The sequence below is a fragment of the Macaca nemestrina genome, chromosome 2 (genome assembly GCF_043159975.1).
Source record: "Macaca nemestrina isolate mMacNem1 chromosome 2, mMacNem.hap1, whole genome shotgun sequence".
Taxonomy (NCBI): Eukaryota; Metazoa; Chordata; class Mammalia; order Primates; family Cercopithecidae; genus Macaca; species Macaca nemestrina.
In genome coordinates, this window is record NC_092126.1 from 138,043,757 (window position 1) to 138,067,552 (window position 23,796).

The window sequence follows — 23,796 nt, forward strand, 5'->3', positions numbered from 1 at the left end:
AAAAAGAGCAGTTTTTTTAGGAAAAAACACTTTTTAGCTCAGGAGTTCGAATGTTTATGGCCTGACTAAGCATGCCTGATGGCTTCATTTGAAAATTGTGTTTTTGTGTCTAGCTGAATAATAATCAAGGTACAGTGGCTGTATGGAAAATTTTAAAGATAAATAAAATATGGAGAAGCACTTATTCTTATGGATTTAATAGCTGGAAAGATTTAAGAAACCATAAAATATGCTGGAATATTCTTTATTTCATTATGTGTCTAAGATGTAAAAGCTATCATCCTTAAGTTTTGACTAAAGAACCAAAATGGAAAAGATTTGTTCCATTACACACAAATGCTTCTCACTTCCTTTAGTTAGGTATTCATCATACAGACACAATCCCTAGATTATTTCACTATGTGAAAAGGCAAAGACTATTATTTTTAAAATATGTTCCTGAATTTTTAAATATGTTCTCAAAGTATTAGTGCATTCGAGTTAGTAAACTCTTTAGAGCTAAATTATACTTGCCATAACCAGAAGAATGTTTATTTTAACAAAGCAATATAATTATTTTTCTCCTGCCTAATACTAGTCATCATTAAATGGAGCTCACCCCAGGTTATATAAAATTTCTCAATATCTTATTAAACATTGATTGTTTTTCCTCTTGCTGAAAATATATGAATTCAAAAGGGTTGTCTTTGTTTAAACTCTGAAATGTGCAAGTAATCTCTGGGCCTAAGCTGCCAACAGTTATTAATATTTTATCCCAAGAAACAAAATAGTATACCTAAGTTACTAACGCAAAATACTCATATTTGGGACTGACTTCTAAGTATGTCTAGTATTTTCATTCATGTAAGAGATGAATATTAAGGGCCAGGCACAGTGGCTCATGCCTGTCATCCTAATACTTTGGGAGGTCAAGCTGGGCAGATCTCTTGAAGCCACTAGTTTGAGACCAGCCTGGGCAACATGGCAAAACCCCATCTTTACAAAAAAAAATGTGAAAATTAGCCAGGTGTGATGGCATGCACCTGTAGTCCCCACTACTCGGGAGACTAGGATGAGAGGGCTTGAGCCTGGGAGATGGAGCTTGCCGCCAGCTGAGATGGCACCACTGCACTCCAGTGTTGGAGACAGAGCCAGATCCTGTCTCAAACAAACAAGCAAGCAAACAAACAAAAAAACCTGAAGGGATATGCAGGCTCAGCTCCTTCTTTTACAAAGTATGCGGCCAATAAATCTTCAAATTAGACTCATTTTCTTTGCAGGAAACTAATCCAACTGTCCGGGCTTTATGAACACAACACTCAGTAGTAAGGTATGAGAGGTAAATGGCACACTCAGGTCATAAATTTGGGAAGCTTTTAGTAGTAAACATTGCCTTTTGGTTATGCATATTCATAATTCTTTGTACAAGTTATAAATTTCTACTTTTATCAAGGAATTTAAAAGTTCACCAGGAACTCTATCAGAATGAAATCTTTTTGAAATATGAAAATTATTTAAAACTTCATAAAAGTATATTTGCATTCCCAAATCCCATTCCAAAAGGCTTAATGCAGTGATCTGGAGCAAAAGAAGGCAACCTCATGTCTCTTACGGCTACACATACCAGCATTTCAATCATATAACATTTACATTGTGCTCCAGAAGCAGACTAGCCTTGTAGCTTCAGCTTGGTGGTAAATGTCACAAGATTAAACACCTTTGCATAATCATCATGTTGTAACACTCTTGAATGATCCTATACGTTCAGTGTCAGCCTTCAGTGTTCAAACACTCATTCTATACAAATTAGAATTTGCTTTTAGAATCACAAGTGAGAAATGATTTATTACTCATATTTCACAAATCTAGTAATTCTCAATGAGCTCTCATCCTCTTAAACTGGTTTGTGTGAAGGTTCTATGTGAACTTGTGTCTCAGTCAATAATGAGAGAGAAATATTTGGGGTACTGGAATTAGAAGTCCTGGGTTACTGGCCTACTTAAGGGAGCGTATCTTTGATCAATCCCCTTCTTTTAAATCTTAGTTACATTTTCTACACACAACAGGGACACTGGCTAGAAAAGGTAGTGTCTGAGAGAATTGGACCAAGCCTAATAAAATATAATGGTGGAGTCTAGGGCAGATTTCCACCTATAAATGAATTTGAATACAATTTCCTTAAAACAGCGCTATGCCCTGAGGCCAACAATTTTTGATTCTTGAATAGAAAGCATAATGCACTTGACACAGGAGATATTTCAAAACTGGTAGTTATTACTCCTAAATGATAAAAACTTTCATTGTCACTTTCACGAAATAAACTAAAACATCAGTGGCTGAGGGTATAAAAATCACTGCCTTCCAATACAAAGAACAAACTATGTTTGAGAGAGAGAAAGAAAATGAATGTCTCTCTGTGTGTGTGTGTGTGTGTAAACACAAATCTGTATAATGAGTTAAATCAGTAAAAAAAGCCTAAATTCTAAGGGTCAAAAGGAGCTTTTCAAAGTACGTAAGCTCCGCTGGATAATGGCTATTTCAATCACTGTTGAATTTCTATCATCAGGCATCATACTTTGTACATGACAGGGACTAGTAGAAGTTTCTTGAATAAAGCAATCTAATTCTATTCTCTATCCTAGCCATAACTAACCTCCACATAGTCTTCACTGACTGTGGTCATCTTTATTGTCAATAAACAATCTTAAAGATAGGGAATTAATGCATCACTGTTTTCCTTTATCTTACTAGTTATTATTATTTAACATATTAGTTATTATCAGCAATGACAACCTTTCCACAAAACCACGCTAGTATGGAATAACAATAATGAATATAAACACAGATGTATTTTATCATTGGTATAATTTAAGGCAGTAGGCTCTAAATTGTGTCTTCCATTTGAACTTGCTAATAAGGTTAGACAATATCACGAATTGAAATTGAGGCTAACAAAACTGAAAAAAAATGACTTCAAGTAGCTTAAAAAATGATCCCCAAATAGAATTCATCTTACAGTCGATTATATAAAGCTATTATCTTTCAGAATATCTATTGTGTCACACAAAATCTGGTCTGGACAACGGACATACAAACAATATTCTGGAGAAAAACAAACGTTGCATTTTAAACTTTAACATAAACCAATGTGAAAAGAACAAAATAACTTACTAAAATTTGGGGGGGCTGGGATTCGGGTTTAGGAAATACATCCACACTAAATCAACAGGCAATACTTGATTTGGGGTTTGACAGGAAAATCAGAAATTTAATCACAGAAGCAATTTGTGGTTTTAGATGCAGCTTTCAAGTTAATAAGCAAATGCGTTTGTGTTCAAATGCAATGTTTGTTAATATGTTTACTGAAGTGATGAGAATAATTGCAGCCTTTGAAAGAATGAATGTCTGAATTTGCATATTCAATACTTTATCCAAAAATAACTACTTAGACTTCAGCAACAACTGCTAAAGACCTAAATGAGTTAAAGTTGCGATGCTGTTTTTTAAAAAAAATTGAATGTTTAAAATGTGTTTTATGATATAGATTCCCAGTTCTCCCTCATTGATAAATTTTGAACATCCATACAAACATAAAACAGATTAGACAGCTACATTGGGATTAAAAACAACTGTTCACTTTACGTGGTTCTAACCTGGTTCATATCAATCACGGAGTCTCTTAAAATTATTTCAAGGAGGCCGGGCGCGGTGGCTCAAGCCTGTAATCCCAGCACTTTGGGAGGCCAAGACGGGCAGATCACGAGGTCAGGAGATCGAGACCATCCTGGCTAACATGGTGAAACCCCGTCTCTACTAAAAAAATACAAAAAAACTAGCTGGGCGAGGTGGCGGGCGCCTGTAGTCCCAGCTACTCGGGAGGCTGAGGCAGGAGAATGGAGTAAACCCGGGAGGCGGAGCTTGCAGTGAGCCGAGATCCGGCCACTGCACTCCAGCCTGGGAGACAGAGCAAGGCTCCGTCTCAATAAATAAATAAATAAATAAATAAATAAATAAATAAATATTATTTCAAGGAGTGTTACAGATGTTTTCCCTTATTGCCTTCCCTGCAGCCATCTTAGCTTTTCCTGGTAGCACCGCCTCCATTGTCCTTTAAAGAAGCCCTCCTCACATGACCCTGGCCTGGCCAGTCAGAATATTCCGTGTCTCAGCCTTACCGATTGGTAAAGAATGTGAATGTGACCCAACTGATTTAGCTTGTGTTTGATCAATACGTGTATATCCATTCCCCTTGCCCCACTGAAAAAACACAAGAAAGAGAAACAAAGGATGTGATTTATTTTGCTGTACTATCACCTTTAATATCTGAAATCTAACCTTTATATCTCTGCTGGGTATTGACTACCGACAGGATTAGCTTCATTTTTATTTCACATTTTTCTGACACCATTTGGAGCTTTTGATGACATTTATGAGAAAGATACCCTACTCTTCCAGTTGACATTTTGCAGAAGAAATGAGTAGCCTGGAGTTCCAGGCAGCCATCTTTGTCACCTCAAGGCAATCTGTCTTTAAATGGAGCCAAAAAATCAGACTCAATACACATTTAAGAATATCTTATAGAATAAACTATTAACAACTTCTGACCCTGTGATCCTTCATGATATTCTTGACTCCTGAAATGTAATACAATTCCAAAATCTGTTATTTGTTTTCCCCCTTATTAACTTTATACCACTTTGTTGATGCCACCAATTAAGCATTCACTATTTCGCTAGGCATTTGGAATGTAAGAATGAAGAACACACTTCACCTTTAAAGGTGTCTTCACCTTTAAAGGAGTTACAGCCTACTAGGGCAATCTGACTTCATTTTGATAAGCTTTACCATACAGACAATGCAATGCAATGGTTGGGCACATTGTTTGAGCACAGAATCCAGCACTAAGGATGTCAAGAAGGCTTCCTGGGAGAGATGATAGTGCAACCAAGTTTAAATAGCCCTGTAAGAGGCTCTTACCTCTACCTCTGTTTGCCTCAGGCACTGTAGATATTCTTTAGTGTTTATGTTTTGTCTTCATTCCACCATGTGGCTATTTCATTACTCTCCCTGGCTGATTGTGGGTGTGGGGACCACAGCTCACCAGCTAGAGAAGCCAGGATGTGGAAAGGAGTTGAACTTGAGCATGAACACAGAGAACTGGACTTAGAAATCTGACAAAAAAGATTTCATTTCTTTAAGTGTCAAAATAATTTAGAGGAACAATAACTTGTCTTGCCTTGAGGCATAAAAGTAAAATAACAATATCAGATCTTACATAGCAATAAGAAATATGTAAAGGACAAATTGCGTATAATCAAAATTATGCTTAAAAATGTCATATATATGCTATATTATGATATAAACTATACAGCATATAGCACATATACTATCTATGTACTATATATTCTAAAAATGGAACACTATATGTATATAGAATTGATAGCATAATACTATATATATACACACTATATATATATAGCCAAATACAGTACTATGTGTAGTACTCTGTGTGCCTAGATATACATTACTATGTGTCAATATATAGACAAGAAATAAACTCAGACTTCCCTTCCTTACATCCATTCCTTGAATAAATGGTTAGCAGAAATTAGCATATTATTTTATTTTCCCTTTCTTTCTTATACTGAATGCATTTAGCTGACTATCAGTAAATTAAACATGTGCAGGATGTGACTCCATTATAGAGAACCATGTTTCAAGGCAACTGTGGCCAAGAAAGACCTCCACTTTGCAATGATATTTAGCCCTTACAACTTCTGTATCCCAGATTCCTTATACTCTATTAAAAGTGTTTACCTGTTCCTATAGAGCTGACAGAGAATAATGTTCTGTTTACTTCCTTGTGAAGAGAGAAAAATGAAAGAGCATTTATAGGAAAGAGTTGTGGGCCCAGGGGTCGACCTGAAACATTCTGCAAGCCTGGGCATATTCATCTGTACTGTCAAATACAGTGGCAACAAGCCACCTGTGGCTACCAAGCACTTGAAATGAAGCTGCTGTGACTGAACAACTGAATTTTTAGTTTAACTTAATTGATTTAAATTTCAAGGGTCACATGTGGTTACTGGCTACCATATTGGACAGCACACCTCTAAGTCTTGAGTGAGACTAAAAGTTGGAAACACAAGGCCCACATGGGCCTCATTCAGACTTAAGACTTATATTTTTTGGTCCACATTAGAGTTAACAGTAAAGTGAGAGATTCCAAAATGAAAATATCTAAATTTTAAAACTCTCTTAAAAAGCTTTGGTAATACCAGAGCAGGATTCCTAGATGGTAACAATTGGCCAGTGCTGGGAAGCAGTTATGACCACATGATGATAGGCTCGGGGCTGAATGATGGACAGTTTCCAGCCGTTATTCAATATGTCTATATGCTCTTCACGCAGGCCTTCCTCTTTCAATGTTGTTATTTGCCTGGTCCCTGTTGGCATGTACCTATTTTACCCCACTCACTAAAACACGTGACCCCTTTAAATGACATCAGCATCTGTGACCAGGGATTCTCCTATTTGTGGTCTTTCATCTTAGCATAGCTGGTTGGACACTTCTAACCCCACAAAAAGTGGAAGAAAATCTTTCCCATTTAGAAAAAGTATTAATACTTCCTCAGGGTAACCTCTTTCAGCACTATCAGCAATTACAATGAGACTGAACACTAATTAACCTTTAAATATAGGCTTTGGGGCTCAGGCAGGGAAATGCAAAAGAAAGAATAAAATCCTCAATTAAACCCTAAGACAAGTAATTTCTCTTGAGAATTTCTGAACTTTTGGATTTCTAACATGGCCAATTAAGAGTTCTTTTTACCTGATGGGATAAAAACAAAGACAAGATCACTCTTCAGACAAGTTGGCATCAGTCTACAAGGCAGGCTTTGGGCTTTCAAAGGACATTCTTTACAAGATTCTTTAACTTTATTCTGAATCCTTAGAAACATGTTCGGATTGCCTTTAACAAGTGGTTTCACATGGCTCCTTAATATTCCTCCTTGGCTGCCTCTCTATCTGCTTATATTTATGATTATATATGTTGAAAAATGCTTTCTCTGACTTCATGTAAAAAATTCCACCATATTCTTCCTTTTTATATCCTCGATGTCATTATATATTTATAGTATTTATTTGTGATTTTTGAAGGACAATAAAAAAAAATAAGCAAGCATATTTTATTCTGAACCATTTTAAAGAATAATGTGAAATATTACCTAGTTGAATATTAAAGTTAAAAGGTAGGGAAAAAATAAGGCCAAAAATAAAGATGTCATCTAACAAGATAAATTTGTCATTACAACCCACATTTTTCCATACCCCATTTACTGCAGTGGCACAATCTATTTCTTACTCAGATAACATGAATAACAAGGGGTTGTTTCTTGTTAAAACAAAGTCTGATATTTCTTAGAATGAAAAGAGCTTCCCTTGTGCTTTTCTAGGTCTAAATTTCTAGTGATCATAAACTTTTAGTTTAAGTGAAATTTTATACTGGTTAGAAATCTTAACTTTAGAAAATTTTTAAAGTTATAATCAAAGTATCTGCTCTATTTGGCTACAAACCAAAAATCATCAAACAATACCAAACATGTTAAATTTCTTCATTTATCAAACCTAAAACTAATAAATCACACATCTCCTAGTCTCAGTTACAGATTTTGTTTAAATCGTAACATATAAATGCCAGGATGATATCCCAGGACGTAAAATAAAACAAAAATCACTATGCAAACAGTGAAACTTCTTTATCAACATTTTACACGTTATCAATATATTTAAATACAGACTCCATGGTATTACAACAGGCACCTAGTATATAAAGACATAATGCACTCTGGGAGGCCAAGGTAGGCGGATCACGAGGTCAGGAGTTTGAGATCAGCCTGGCCAATATGGTGAAACCCTGTCTCTACTAAAAATGTAAAAATTAGCTGGGCATGGTGGGTTGTGCCTGTAGACCCAGCTACTTGGGAGGCTGAGGCAGGAGAATCTCTTGAACCCGGGAAGTGGAGGTTGCAGTGAGCTGAGATTGTGCCACTGCACTCCAGCCTGGGCGACAGAGCGAGACTCCATCTCAAAAAACAAACAAACAAACAAAAACTAAATAAATAAGAAAGGTTATCAACCCCAAATTTCACTACCATTATTTCACCATACACCTTTCCTGTCTTTTTTTCCCCTCTGGTATAAATATATACATAGAAGTACTAACAACAAACACATTTGCATAAAAATGGGTCAAACCATATGTACTGTTTAATATTTATCTTTTTTCACTGATTCAACAATCAAATAAACATCTCACAATCAAATAAACATCTCATTAGTAAAAAAAGAAAGAAAGAAAAAAAAAGACATAATAACTACACAAGGTTATTTTTGGATATCTAAGCTCAAAATATTTTTCTATGTGATAAAAATATACAAACATAATTAATCTATTCATTTAGAAATACATTCTTATATGATGAAATCTCGTATCTTGACAACTTTTCAGCTGAACACATTTATCACCAAATTATTCATAAGATAAACACCAGGAAATACAACTTTCCTGACAACAGAAAAAGAGCCCACACATGAGTCATTCACATGGCTGCGTTATCATATTTACAGCTATGTCCATGAGAATAATCCTTCATTTCAGGGAGAAACAAACAGATGCATTTAAAAGGTGTTAGAATGCCATACAAAAATGCTGGAAAAAAATATTTCCAGGATAATGTCTTGTTAAGCTGATCTGTTCAACTTTCCCCGTAAGAAGAAAATATTTCCAGATGTGGCATATGCTTATGTCTGATTAATGGAACTAGTTCATAAAACAGTTTCTTGCTTTTTTAAATGATTTTATTAAATAACTTCTTATTTCCATAGAAAGAGGTAGAGGCAGAGAAAAACTTTTTCTCATCTTTGCCAACTCTAATCAGGAACCTGGAATTAAAATGCTTATTTTGTTGAAGTATACAATAGGGCCTCAATAAATATGTTGTTAAATATTGTTGAAAGAGACTATCTTGATTACTTCCAGATGCAAAAATACAAAAACCTACCTTCTACCCCAATCCTCACCCAATTTACCATGACTATTGGCTTCAATTATTTATATAGTTTAAGAGAACAACAGAGGTTCAATAAGATCTAAATTACAACTCTAAGCATTTAAAATTTTATTAATACTGGCTGAAGTTTGCTTATTCTGCAGATTATAGAAAAGGTTTTTCAAGCAAACTAACGGTGTAAATGGGGTTTTCGTAGTAGATGTTCACATTGCATGAAAGAGTGTGTTGTTTTACACCTTATCTTAGCCAAAAGGCCGAGAAGCGATAAGAGAGTGTTGTTTTAAAGGTGTCTTGAATACTTTCAACCACTTATAAGAATGCAGCATGTAATTTATAAATAATTCATCTCTTCATGAAAGCGGGTCTCACAAGCACTCCTAAGAGTAAAAATGATTAGTCCTGGGTTATTTAATAATACAAATACCCATCTGATCCAAATAATCCATCATCATCCCCAAAATATCAATATTTTTTTTTAAGGTGGTGGGAGTATGGATTTTTTTTTCTTTTTTCCTTATACCTTTTCATGATGTTTGAAAGTTTTCAGTGAAGAGGAATTGTTTATATAATCTTAAAAATATAGACTTTAACTTGATATACATGTAACAAATGAAATATGTTTTCTCTTCAAGAATCATTAAAATGACTTTGGTAAGAATGTGTTTTATTCTTCCATATTTATTGAATCTCCAAGCACAAATCCATTAAAATGGTAAACGAACAAAAGGTGGGACACAGAAGTATTTGTTTAACTATGATTTCAAATTAACTTTAAAACACAATTTCATCCCCACAATAAATGTAAATCCAAGTTTATAAATTAAATTGCACTAAAAATCAATGAAAAGACATTACTTACTTTAGGGATTCTGCCATGATCAATAACTAATCAAATATATGCTATATATAGATTTAAATCTTCATATATTGAATCTGTTGAATATATCATACAACTATAGCTTCATATATTTTTTTCTTACTGATGGCATAAATATACCAGAGCAAAAAAAGTTCACAATCTCCACATAAATGTGTTTAGGTTTTTTTAATTTGAATTTTCAAACTTTTCACTGTACCTGTAATGAGGTGACGGGTTGCCTCTTGCTTCACAATTTAAAGTTATTTTTTCATCTTCTGAACCAACAGGGAAAATACTATTGCTGGGTTCTTTGACAAACACAGGGCCTTGTAAGAGAAGCTCACCTATATGGGGGAGAGACATCCAAAAAATAATAATCAGTAAAAGGTATTGTAAAAAGTTACATTCCAGTATTGAAGAAAATAAGCAACTAGTAAAAATCTAGTACTGTGCCTACAAAGAAAAATGCTCTGTAGACATTGTTTTGTTAAAGGGAATCAATTCACCCACTCAACAGCGCAGTACCAACTCTATGAGAACTAGCATTGGTATGAAAAATATTGCCATATTAAGATCACTTCATACTGCAGTAATTACTTTTTATAACAAACTACATCTAAGTGTAGACTGATGAATACACTATTAAGTCTTTTTGGTCATAGCCTCTTTGCCAAACTAAAGCTGAATTCAAAACTAATTGAACACCTAAGTAATTTCATAAAATCTGCTTGGCATGCAAATCTTAAGCTTGACAATGCTATTTTGCCATTTGGAATGAAAAGCACTCAATATTTGGTGGGATGTCCATTTTATTACTAGCAAATTGAAGAGGAAGATACAGCACTGAACAAGTATCTTTGTAAAGATGTTTCTACTTTGGCTAAGAGAACTTGAACATGCTCTGAGGAGAATTTCCACATACAGACAAAAAATCTCTCTAATGTACTATGAGTTTACAAGTTTACAAAAGAATAAGATAATGCTACCCACACTTATGGGACTGCAGTTGTATAATCATTGCCATAGCATTTCTGAAAACAAATAAATTGGCCCCCCGAAAAAAAAGCTCTTTACTTTCCTATTTTGCTTGGAATGCTCAGCAAAATTACAGAGGAGTTTCTATTAACTCAGAGAATGAATAAACAGACTAAGAGACAAAGAATCCATGAAAAGTCAGACAAAACAAGATCAAAAAGCAGCAAAAAAGGCCCCAAAACAATGAACTGGCATTTTAGCTACTTCAAATAGCAGTTAGCATTAAAAAAAAATTTACCATAAGTATAACAACAATAAATAACAATATGATTAAAATAATCATTGAAATGATAAAAATAGCAGCTGCTAAAGCTGAAATTTTCAAGTAAATCCTATGTGCCCAAATGTGTTCATTACTCCTCAGAATATTCTGTGAGGTAAATGCCATAATTATTCCCAACAGAAGACAAATACTGCGCCTAAAAGTGGTTAGGTGGCATGAGCAAGTTCACACAGCACTGCAGAATGTAAAACACATACTCTAGAATAATGGATTCCACAGTCCATGCAGGGATATTCTCTCACCCCTTCTGTAAGGAATTTGGCCGTACCCTAGGTCTGATCTTTGTCCTCAGCTTCTAGGAGGTAATCTACGCCATAGCTGATTGAAATGTCTGCTTAGGATGGGGACTGGCCACACTAGATCTTAGGGTGGGGCCTGAAATGTCTGCTTAGGATGGGGACCGGCCACACTAGATCTTAGGGTGGGGCCAGCCACACCCAATAGTCTTGGGTTGGAAACTGGCCACATCAGACAGACTAACCATGTGATTAAAGGTGAGAGATTTGGGTCATGTGGTATCAGATGACGTGGAGACTCAGCTCAACCACATGTGCAACCAGTCAGTCACACCTACATAATGAAGTCTCAACAAATAACTCTAGACACCGAGGCTCAACGAGTTCCCCTCGTTAGCTCTCATACTCCTTGAGTATTGTCACACATCGATACCGGAAGGGTCAGATGTCCTGTGGACAATAAAAGCTGTGCATTTGAAACCTTCCAGACTCTGCCCTATGTGTGTCTTCCTCTAGCTGAGTTTAGTATGGATCCTTTCCCTGTAAATAACATAACTGTGAGTATAACACTTTTCAGCAACGTTTGTAAGTCCTTTTAGCAAATTATCAAAAATGAGGATAATTTGGAAGTGAGGGCAAGTTCACAGCTCAGCTGACTCGGGGCAACTTTGCACCACAACATCACCACACAATTAGCCCTTACTAATCCCCACCATCCTTTAAGAAAGCAGCTTGCTATCCCCTTTAGTCCCTGATCTTTACTTTTATCTATTGGGGAAATTGCCAAAGGAAAAAAAAAAAAAAAAAAAAGCTTCCATTTCCCTTTTTAGGAAAGGTCAACTTCCAGAAGAAACAGATTTTAAAATTGCTACTAACACCCCTAATTTAAAAGAGGTAATATTGCTATTTTCTTCATTTTGCCCCTTAACCAATTCACTGAATAGAAATAAGTAAAAACAAAAATGACAGTCTGTTCTATTAATTGAATTTATTGTCCTAGAAAGTCAAAAATATTTATGATGTCTCTTTAGAAATACTTGCAAATATAGTGAATATTTCCTAACATTTTTCTGGTGTAATAGCTTCTGATTTACTTCTGATAACATATATTTAATTATTTATAAGATGGGATAGCATCATTTTTTCTGACAAATTCTGATGTATTTATAGCTTGAAACCAATAATGCATTAACATAATGGTATAAATTTGGAAATAACAGGAAAGTTGGGGAGATAAACCAAAAGAAGAAAGGTTAGCAGAGATAAGAAAGCAGTGGTTTAAACGAAAAAGGCAGAGAGAAGTGTTCAAAAAATTTCCTTCAAGTGGTCACAATAAAAACTCAATTGCCCATCCCATCATCATCTAATAAAAGTCACGTCCCAAATGATAGTACTTGTCTTCTCCAGAGGCCACTATTAATTTTAAATAAAAATGTTAAACTACTAGGAGCATTTTCTTCTGATATCCTTTTGAGAGAAGGATAATAACTGCTAATTTGCTAACATTCATTGAACTAGGCACCATGAGGCATGTGCCAGGCACACGAAGCAGCTATTTACATGCTTTGCTTCTCCTATCTCAAGCTCCCCTAGCTCCAGCTCCTGATCTCTGAGGTCTAGCCACACTGCTCTTGTTCCTGCTTCTCAGACATGCTGAGCTTCATGTCACTTCTGGGTTCACACACTTGTTCTTCTTGTGTTCTGGTTTCTTTTTGTCATTCAGAATTTAGCATAAATGTCACCTTCTTGGCTTAAATGCAACCATGTGCATTCCCCCCCATCTAAAGTCATTACACACCCTTCATTTCCACCAGCCACAGATAATCAAAGCACATCTCACAACCTCACGAGATCTCCCTACATAAACACTACAGATGTTTATGTATGTGTTTGTTATTTATTTGTATTGAATTCATTGCTGTATCCTCAACTCCTAGAACATGGAAGATATTCAATATCGGTCTGTAGAATGAATAAGATGAATGAAACAATCCTCATAATAACTCCATATGAGGCAGATACTATTTTACAGTTAGTGACTGATAAAGCTAAGATTTTAATTTCAGAGCTCATCTTCTCACCTTGCACATGGTTTGGCCTCCCCAGAAGAAGTGAGGCCCAGAGAGGTTAAATGACTGACCAAAGTAACAGTTTCCTGGTCAGACCTGGTCAACCCCAGTCCTCACATTCTTGGTTTGTTTCTCTTTCCAGGGAGCCACACTGTTCTCAATATGGTCAGAGGTGAAAATTAACCAACAGCCTGCTTTTTCAACTTCAGTATTCCTGATGGCGCTGGAGTTAACGGCCTATGAGGCACATATCTGCCATCTCTGAAATTTAAGGCTCCTAAAGGCTTTCAGCCCATCAGCAGTCATTTGGGAGCCTCCAACGCCTCTTAAAAAGTAAGTACAAAATAAGAATCAAACATGACAGGTCAGTGCATGCTTCACACTCAGAAAAGGGACAAGACCACTCAATCTTGCTTCACGGGAATGAAATAGGTGATGAGAGATGCTGGGGTTTCATGTTCTAGTCTCTTGCCAGCAATATAAACTTAAAAGGAATAGATTCTGAAGTCTCTGCTAATCTAAAAGAAATTATCCAACATTTTCTTCAAAACAAATTTGATCCTCAAAAAGACAGAACCTTGACTATTCACACAACTATTCATAACCAGTAAAAAGCACCCAGTCTGAAAACAGAAGGGGGCCCCTTGCCTAACTAATGAATTCAATGTAACATTCAGATTGATGTTAAAGTTTACTTTTTGTGACAGGGGCATTTTTTTGATGTGCTAGCCTGGCTCCAAAGCTCCATTTTAAATATACAACCTAAAATAAAAGGCATATCACATTTCTGAACAGGACTAACAGGTCCAAAAATCCAATCCTAAGGTGTTATTTTTTCCCCCAAACACCTACAGGCAACAAGGAATAACTAACTGCCTTTGAATGTATATACAAGTTTTATGAGCTCCTAAGGTAATGTCACATAAAAGATCAAACCGCAGACGATCAATTCTAATGGTCATACTCTATACAATTTTTATGAAGACTGACAAAGAAAAATAGAGAAGGGATTCTGGGCAAGTTGCATTACTCTACTAAAAGAAATGAAATTCCTAAAAGACAATGATGGTATCTGAAATTCCTAGGGAAAAGGAAAGCATATCCTATTTTTCCTTGCTGATTTATGTCATATCTACATGGAAAACAAAAACCAGTAGCGCATTTCAAAACACAGGGTAAATCACAACAGGGTTTAAGGGTAGGCAATGCCATTAAAGACAGAATTTAAGAGGACGTGGATTTAGAAAGGAATATTCCATGCACTTACAAGGCATCAAACCCAAACAGAATGAGTTCTAGCCTGGGTCAAAGAAAGTAAAATAATATGCCGCCAGCGAAATAAGATCTATATTCTAGGCCCTACTATTTTTCAGGAAAAAAACTTTTAAAAGATGGAAAATTTTTTTAGAAATGGGATATCTTCTATTTTGGCAATGGTAGTTTAAAGCTGGAAAATGCCAAAGAAACAAGACCAAAATAAAATTCCATTTATATGCTTCCAATGTCAGAGGAAGATAAAGTATTCGATCTCAGAATATTTCATTTCTTTAACAAATATGTGAATGCCAGACATGTGCCACATGTGAAAAACTGGCTGTGGCAGATGCTGCTGGTAGTCCACTCAACAGCTATCGCCTGTCCTTCTTCCCAACCCTTAGAGTCTGCCTTTCACTGTGGAGAATGAAAGCTCCAGAGATACTAGCTTTCCAGAACTCTTGGTCGTTCTTGGCTGGGAAGCAGGGTAGCCAGGGGATATTGGCTTATGAGACCACTAATAGCCCAAGAGGGTATATCCATTTCCTAGGGTTGCTATAACAAAGTACCACACACTGGGTGGCTTCCAAAACAGAATTTATTGTCTCACAGTTCAGAGAGCTGAAAGTCTATATCAAGGTGTTAGCAGGGTTGATATCTTCTGAGGACTGTGATAGAAGGATGTGTTCCAGACCTCTCTGCTTGGTTTATAGATGGCTATCTTCTCCCTGTATCTCTCTTCATATCATCTTCCCTTTATGTGTGTCTCTGTGTCCAAATTTCTCCTTTTTTTATGAGGGCACCAGTCCTAATGGATGAGGGCCCACTCTAATGACCTCATCTTAACTAATGACATTAGCAATGACCCTATTTTCAAATAATAGGGTACTGGAGTTTAAGACTTCAGCATATGAATTGGGGATGGGGGTGGGGTAGCAACAAGATTCAACCTTTAACAAGCCATTACCCTGGTAAGAACTTCTAGATAAAAGTCTCTACTCTGATTGTGTTTTGAAGTAAATAAAATGCTGACCTCGCTTTCCTTCCTTTTTGATATGGAAACTTTCACAAAAGGAAGGAATGCTGGGAACTACTGAGACCAACTGGACACCATACGGGAGAACACTACACGTGTGTGTGTGTGTGTGTGTGTGTGTGTGTGTGTGTGTGTGTGTGTATAAAATATGTATTTCTATATGTGCATAAACACACACACACACACACACACACACACAATGTCACAGAAAAGGCAACCCAGAGCTCTCATATCTTTGAGTCTCTGAACCAACATGAACCACGTAATTCCAAACATCATGTGTTGGAAAAATAAACCTCTAATGCATTTTGTCACCTGCACCTAAAAGCTATACTGTAACCAATGCTCTAGAAAAAAAAGGAAAAGGTAAAATAACACACTTCAGATGAGAAAGGAAAATAAAGTACTTATTAAGAATAACTAATGTGTCTGTTTTCCACATCTGGAAATGTTAGCAAGCAATTAAGTTAAAAGAAAAAGTGCTGGAGTATAGCATGCACCTGGAGTATGACAGCAAAATAACACCAATAAAAGTGATGAAAACCCTTTAAATTGAGAAATTAATAGTTCACTACATGATTTTTCTCAATCTTTATTTCCCATTTTATGTATAAGCAGGAAATAAAGTAATTGCATGGGAAGTGGCATTCAATAATTAGGGGACTGGAACTGACAGGGACTGGTTAAGCTTCACAGGACCTAGAAATAAATGTTCGAGTAAAACAATACTGCTCGCTGGAATGGCAAAACCCTTTCAAAGCATGCAGATTTTTACCAAGAACTATATTCATCCTCTAATTGCAACCTGCCTAAGGAAACATAAAAATGTCCACACATACAAAAATATACAAAATGGTTTTTGTTTAAGCTTAAGTATCTTGATTTTGGCACTTTGCTTTCGTAAACTAATCGCAGAGTTTGATGGAAGGTATGATCTATTTCACTGGACTGATTAACATTAATCTGTATTATAATTCAGTAAGAGAAGGGGACTTGAGAGTACTTCTAAAAGTGCCCACTATTTTATGTTGATACTGTTTAAATCCAACAGCTATATTTTTGCTTGTTGAAATGTTCTTTACAGTTGAATGAAATGGTTAACTAATTTATAGTTATAATGCAGGACATAATGTTTTTGGCAGAAAAACAGGGTGGGAGGAGATGGGCTGGAGTCTTGGGAGATTAAAATGTTTTCATAGTACTTCATAGCTTTCTGTATTTAAATTCACGCCATTGTCTTTTTATGAATGTGAGCTTTAATGTTTTTGAACCTCCATGACATCCTTCTATAATTCTCAGACCATAATTATACCTTTCTTGCTAGACAGCTTAATAGCAACTACACATGATTAAAAAAAAAGTTAGAATGCTATTGTTGGATGCAATATGCAATGTGTATAATACACGAGGAGAACACAATCCATGGTCCATTTATCTGAAAAAAACAACACTTACATTCCCTCTTTCTATTATACTTTCATTGTACATTTTTGAAATGTGCACATTCACAAGGTTCTCACCCACCATATGAAAAGAGTGCATTAATCAACTTTTTAAAATATTTTTTTAACATATTACTTTCAAAGGTTTTAATAGAGATGATTTCATTTCTATTATGGAACCCATTCTTTCTAACAGTTTTTATTCTTTAACAGAGAGTTCGGGTCAAGGCCTGTTAGGCCCAGACACAATTCTCTTTATGTATCTTAGAAAGAATGTTTCATATCAAACTCTAGTTCAAGTTCACTGTTTCTATGAGGAAATAATTATCCAATAAAGAATTCCTTTTGTAAATTAGTTGCAATGCAGAAGCTATTAAGAACTAACACTAGGCCTGGCGTGCTGGCTCACACCTATAATCACAGCACTTTGGGAGGCCAAGGCAGGAGGATCACAGGAAGCCAAGAGTTCGAGACAAGCCTGGGTAACATAGCAAGACTCCATCTCTATGAATAAATAAAAATTAGTGGGGCATGGTGGTGCATGCCTGTAGTCCCAGTTACTCAAGAGGCTGACATGGGAGGATCACTCGGGCCCAGGAGTTTGCAACTGCAGTGAGCCATGATCACACCACTGCACTCTAGTCTGGGCAACAGAGTGAGACCCCATCTCTAAGAAGAAAAAGAAAAAGAACTAATACTACTTAGTGATTGCATCTTGTAGTATTTTACAGCTGTAATCTCATAAAGTAGAAAAGAGCATAATCTCTTCCTGCCCCTACCTTAGTAAGCAGAAGCCAGCACTGTGTTTGTAAATGTCTGAGTGTATAAAACACCATCGACTTCTCTCTCCCTGTTTCTTTTTTTCTTTAAAGGCGGAGTCTTGTTCTGTCACCTAGGCTGAACTGCAGTGGCCTGATCTTGTCTCACTACAACCTCCGCCTCCCGGTTTCTAGCAATTCTTCTGCCTCAGACTCCTGAGTAGCTAGGATTACAGGCGCACGCCGCCATGCCCGGCTACCTTTTTGTATTTTAGTAGAGACAGGGCTTCACCATGTTGCCCAGGCTGGTCTCGAACTCCTGAGCTCAGGCAATCCATCCGCCTCGGCCTCCCAAAGTGCTATGATTACAGGCATGAGCCACTGTGCCTGGCCTCCCTGCTTCTTAAGTGAGGATCCTGATTTTACACTTCCAGACTACTGAGAGGGATTGAATTGGGTTGTGGGGTAAGATATGGAGGTCTAAGGAAGCAGAACAGAAAGGACAACTGATAAGGGTAGGCTTTGTGTCCCCACCCAAATCTCATCTTGAATTGTAATCCCCATAATCCCCACGTGTTGAGGTAACTGAGTTATGTGGGCAGTTTCCCCCATGCTGTTCTAGTGATAGTGAGTGAGTTCTCACAAGATCTGAAGGTTATAAGAGACTCTTTCCCCTTTGCTCAGCTCTTCTTCCTGACACCGTGTGAAGAAAGTGCCTTGCTTCTTCTTTGCCTTCTGCCATGATTGTAAGTTTCCTGAGGACTCCTCAGCCATGTCAGTCAATTAAGCCTCTTTACTTTATAAATTACCCAGTCTCTGGCAGTTCATAATAGCAGCATGAAAATGGACTATTACAACAACCTTCCCCAAAATACATCTGGAACTATGGGGTGCAGAGAGAGGGGTATGTCTTAGAGTTGCCTAGGCTTACATTTGTTAAATTCATTTTAATTGATTCACAATTTAAAATGTAATTATCATAATGATTAATTGTAGACACAGTAGGCATACAACTGATAAACATACAACTGATAAAGTAAACATACAACTGATAAAAAGATTTCTTCAAATAAGACTAATCCTTACTGCATGCTGGACGGTTACTTTTTTCCTTTATATTCTATTCTATTGCACTCTATTCTATTCCATCTGATATGCTTTATCCTACTTTTTAAAATGCTAGACATAAACTACTACTATGTTCATAGCATCACAACATCAATGGGTTCTTATCCCCTATTTGATAAGCTTTGGTCTAGAAACCTTCTCTCCTGCCACCAGTGCCCCAGATTATTTTAGGAGCGAATGGGTGACGGGTGACAGCTGCAAGATATTTCTTTCATTTCCTTTTCTTAGGAATGAAACCAACCTTGGCAATGTACGAAAAAATATAACCATCTTAAAAACTGAAAGAGTATCACTGGGCCCAAGATACAGTAAAGACAAGAGAGCCTTCCCCAAATCTACTGAACTGCTACCTCTGTAGCCTCAGGGAGAAGAGAAATACTGTGTATTGCCGATAATGTTGGCAAACAAAAACACATTTTATTTTGTTTTGACAAGCATTGTTTCTTAGTGCTATACAGTATGGAACAAAATCCCTCTTCATTATATATACTTAGTTAATAAACACATGGATATTCTAAAATGTCAACCTATGAAGGGAAAATAGACATGGAATGCTAGGCCCAGTACTACACACTTTGCATTTGCTAAATCACCTAATTCTAAGTGACTATTAAGCACTCTGAATAAAAAAGTGGTGCTCCTTTTAATTCTTTTTTTTTTTTTTTTTTTTTGAGATGGAGTCTTGCTCTGTTGCCCAGGCTGGAGTGCAGTGGCGCAACCTCCACCTCCTGAGTTCAAGTGATTCTCCTGCCTCAGCCTCCCGAGTAGCTGGGATCACTGGCACATGCCACCATGCCCAACTAATTTTTGTATTTTTAGTAGAGACGGGGTTTCGCCATGTTGGCCAGGCCGGTTTCAAACTCCTGACCTTGTGATCCACCCGCCTTGGCCTCCCAAGTGCTGGGATTACAGGCGTGAGCCACTGTGCCTGACCTCCTTTTAATTCCTATTGCTTTCCTTAATAACGGCACAGATTATAAATAAGTAATCCACAGGGCTGGAGAAGATGAGTTAAACCGGAATCTCTCTATACATTTTTGGTACTATCGTTTTGGAGGAAGCATTTGGCAGTATGTATGAGAAGTCACCAAATTGTGTAAGGAAGTCTGAAGAAACTCTACTCTCGATTCTTTCATTCATCCTTCCTCATTATCTCCCTTGTAGTAATCGTTCCTCATTCTGAATTCCTAGAACAATGTTTGTTTGTGTATTTTACTCATCACAATATCGTTATCCTATAATATATTACATTTACTTGTTTTTCACTCTTATCATCCTCATCCCCAGGCTTTATACTTTCAGAAGATAGTGATCCTATTTAACACACATTTCTTCTAACCTCTTAGCGTACCTACTTTATATACATATATATATAAAATACACATATATAGTAAATTAGAAATTGTCTGGGAATCTCCCTGGGTCTGTAGGTGTATGTAGTTATGCATCATTGCGGATGGTTTTAATTTACAAAATGTTATAGCGGATCACAGAAAGACTTTGGACTTTCCTGAGACCACCCTAATCAGATACACTTATCTCCAACTATAATTTATGCATCCAACTATAAAATAATTCATTATATAAAAATATGAACATACAGCAGAAGCGAATTCAATGAATGTGTCTATGACTCTTATGAAACACCTTCACTGTGTCCTTACAGAGGCATCCACTGTCACTAGGCAGTTATTTCTGTTAGGCAGTTTGCAGATTCTTGATCACCTACACCCCGCGCACACCCTTCTGAGTACCACCAATACAGGTACAAGATAGGAGCAGCTTCATGAAAGCACATACAAAAATAGCACTTTCGACAGCAATAGCACCCTAAGAGTAATCTTTTGCAAACCTCAGCGTGCTGAACTAAAGTCGCATTTCTGCATTTTAATCACTTGTTTGAAAGTAACAGCTGCCTGCGACATTAAAACAAAACAAAATAAAAATATTCAGTTCTACTTGGTGTTTCACTTACTCAGATCTCTAAGAATGTTTACTGTGGTTAAAGTTACCATCAAGAAGGGTCAGCATTAGCAAAGGTCTTACTATTCCTATGGAATGTATCTTTTTGCAAAATATCCCCAAATCTATGAGAAATCATTTATGCAAGCTATGAATTTAGTTAACAAGTAATCAAAAAGCCATTCTTACTTTAATCTAAATCTTCCAAAGTTAGGATTCAAATCAGTCACCTGCAGGCTGCCTGGACACATTCCACATCTTGGACCCTTCATGTCAGTTTGAGCTTTGGGTCTGCTTTTCAGATAGGACCTGGGCTAGTTTGTTTTTTTCAAGTTTTTGCAAATCACAGATTCTACAATCATATATGACCTACCATAGATACCGGGAATTTGGGTTTGCAGAGCTGCACGATGGTAGCTATTGGGCCAAATCTATCTTGAACAGTTCTTAAATTTGGATCAAAGAATTTCAGCGGGGGAGAAAACACTTCCTTTAAATTGAATGGCTTCATTAAAAAAAAAAAAAATGCAGCGATTTAGACATAAAGTCAAATTTCACCTTCTTACAAACAGAAAATCAAAGGTCTAGCAATCTTCAACTCAGCAATTCCATATCGATAAAGCACAATTTCCATATTCACAGACTACAGCCCCACAGGGAGTAAGGCATCCATGGTTGTCAGCAAGAAATTCACATATAATTACTTGCAAAATAACTTTGTTTATCAAATAACATATCTTGGATTGATTTATGTCATTCTTCCTCCTGGAATATTTTTGCCCTTTATCCTTCAAGGCATAAAGGCTTGAAGGTACATCTAAGTATAATCCTACTTTATCATAAATTCAATTCAACACATCTCTACAAGAAGTAAGATAAATAAATAAATAAATTATCCTGGCATGGTGGTGTGCCTGCAGTCCCAGCTACTTGGGAGGGCTGAAGCCAGAGGATTGCTGGGCCCAGGTGTTCAAGGTTATAGTGAGCTATGATCTTACCACTACACTCCAGCTTGGGTGACGAAGTAAGACCCCTGTCTCTAAAAACAAACAAACAAAAGGAACATTTCATAACATGTGAAAATTATATAAAAGTTGAATTTTAATGTCCATAAATAAAATGGTATTGGAACACAGCCACACTGACTTCTGTATCTATTGTCTATAGCTGTTTTATACATTACAAGGGCAGAGTTGAGTAGTTATGACAGAGACTACATGGCCCACAAAGCTGAGAATATTTACTATCTAGCACATGTTATGAAAAATCCTGCTGACCCCAGCTTTAGGAAGGAGCATGTCTACTAGGAGGAACAGTGACTTTGGACCACAATAGACATGATTTTTTTTCTCACTAATATTCCATTTAGCTTTAGGCAAGTCATTTAAGCTCTCCGAGCCACTGAATTCTCTACTGTTATATGGGAATGATATCTATAATATAGGATTTTTGATGCAAAGATAAGCAGTATGTTTTCATGGCAGCAGTGGCAATGCAATAAATGTCATTTGATATTATTACTGCATATTTTTTACTTAGTGTTGCATCAAACTTTTAATTACCTCTGACTGAGGAATCGTAATTTATGGGAATGCAGTCTAATACACGATTTTATTCATTATAGCCTCCTATATATACGGCCTGAGAAATAGGATGGAATTGTCATTATCTTCATGGTAGTTGTGAATACTGGTACCTGTGTTCAGTTATCTGGTTTGAGCAAATAAATGCAAGTATTAAGTCTGAGACAAAAGGTCCCTCTTAATCTGTGGAAGGTAGTAACTTCAAAAAAAGAGGGGGAAAAGGGGGAGTCCGTATAATGCCCACTGGATCAGTTCTCATTGAGAGACAATTCTCCAGCAAGTATTTACTTTCTACCCTTTCTTCAAATAATTACTCACCAAAGTAACATCAATGGGAAACTTGACAAAACAAGCAGCAAAGAGCTTTCAAAAACCTCATGAGGCAGAAGAAAAAGCATTAGACTATTTTATACCGTTGTTAGTTGAATGTTTACTTTATCTTCTCCCATAACGGAAAGAATGGCCATAGCACTGAGTATTCTCATTTGTTTGTCTGCATAATCAAGCAAAAAAAAAAAAAAATTACGCCATTTGTGGCCTTGTATATGCTGCAGTAAAATTATTCCTTAACGAAAAAATAGATGTTTACTCAGAAACCCACAAAGCACACTGTTCAATAGTCAATGCTTCATAATTATACACATAATTACGTTCCACTTAATACCACTTCTCTCTTTTTGTACATATGTTTGAGCTTAAATATCACTCGCAAGTGTGCAGATACTCGCTCACACACATTCATGGGATAAGAATGAAAAGTTCTATTTTGCTACAGAGTGAAGAAGTCATGCAAGGTATTTTAACATCCCCTAAAAAATTTAATAACACAAAACTTATTTGGAGACAAAATCTAGGAGCTCTGCTTCAAAAGCTTAAGGCTAACATAAAAACACACAAGTGTTGCCATCTCCCTTTACTTACTGGGTGACATATTCAGGCTGCCCTTTAAGTCAAAAAAGTTTTCAGAAGAAGACAGAATGCACGATGTTGCTGTGAAGAAAGTAAAAAAGGAAAAGACTATTCCCAGGATTCACATGCTTCTGGACTAAAATTTTAATCGTACCAGTGCTTCCATGTCCACAAGCGACACCAATCAAT

At 36.5% G+C, this 23,796-nt stretch overlaps 1 protein-coding gene across 4 annotated transcripts in view; it reads right to left on the minus strand.

The window, feature by feature from the left end:
- The window catches only part of LOC105479595 (contactin 3), a 340,287-nt gene that overhangs the window by 220,863 nt on the left and 95,628 nt on the right, over positions 1–23,796 (minus strand). For all 4 annotated transcript variants that reach the window (XM_011737617.3, XM_011737616.2, XM_011737618.3 and 1 more), the window contains exon 3: positions 10,130–10,256. In XM_011737617.3, the coding sequence (XP_011735919.2) occupies positions 10,130–10,256 (127 nt within the window). The remainder of the gene's footprint in view (positions 1–10,129; positions 10,257–23,796) is intronic.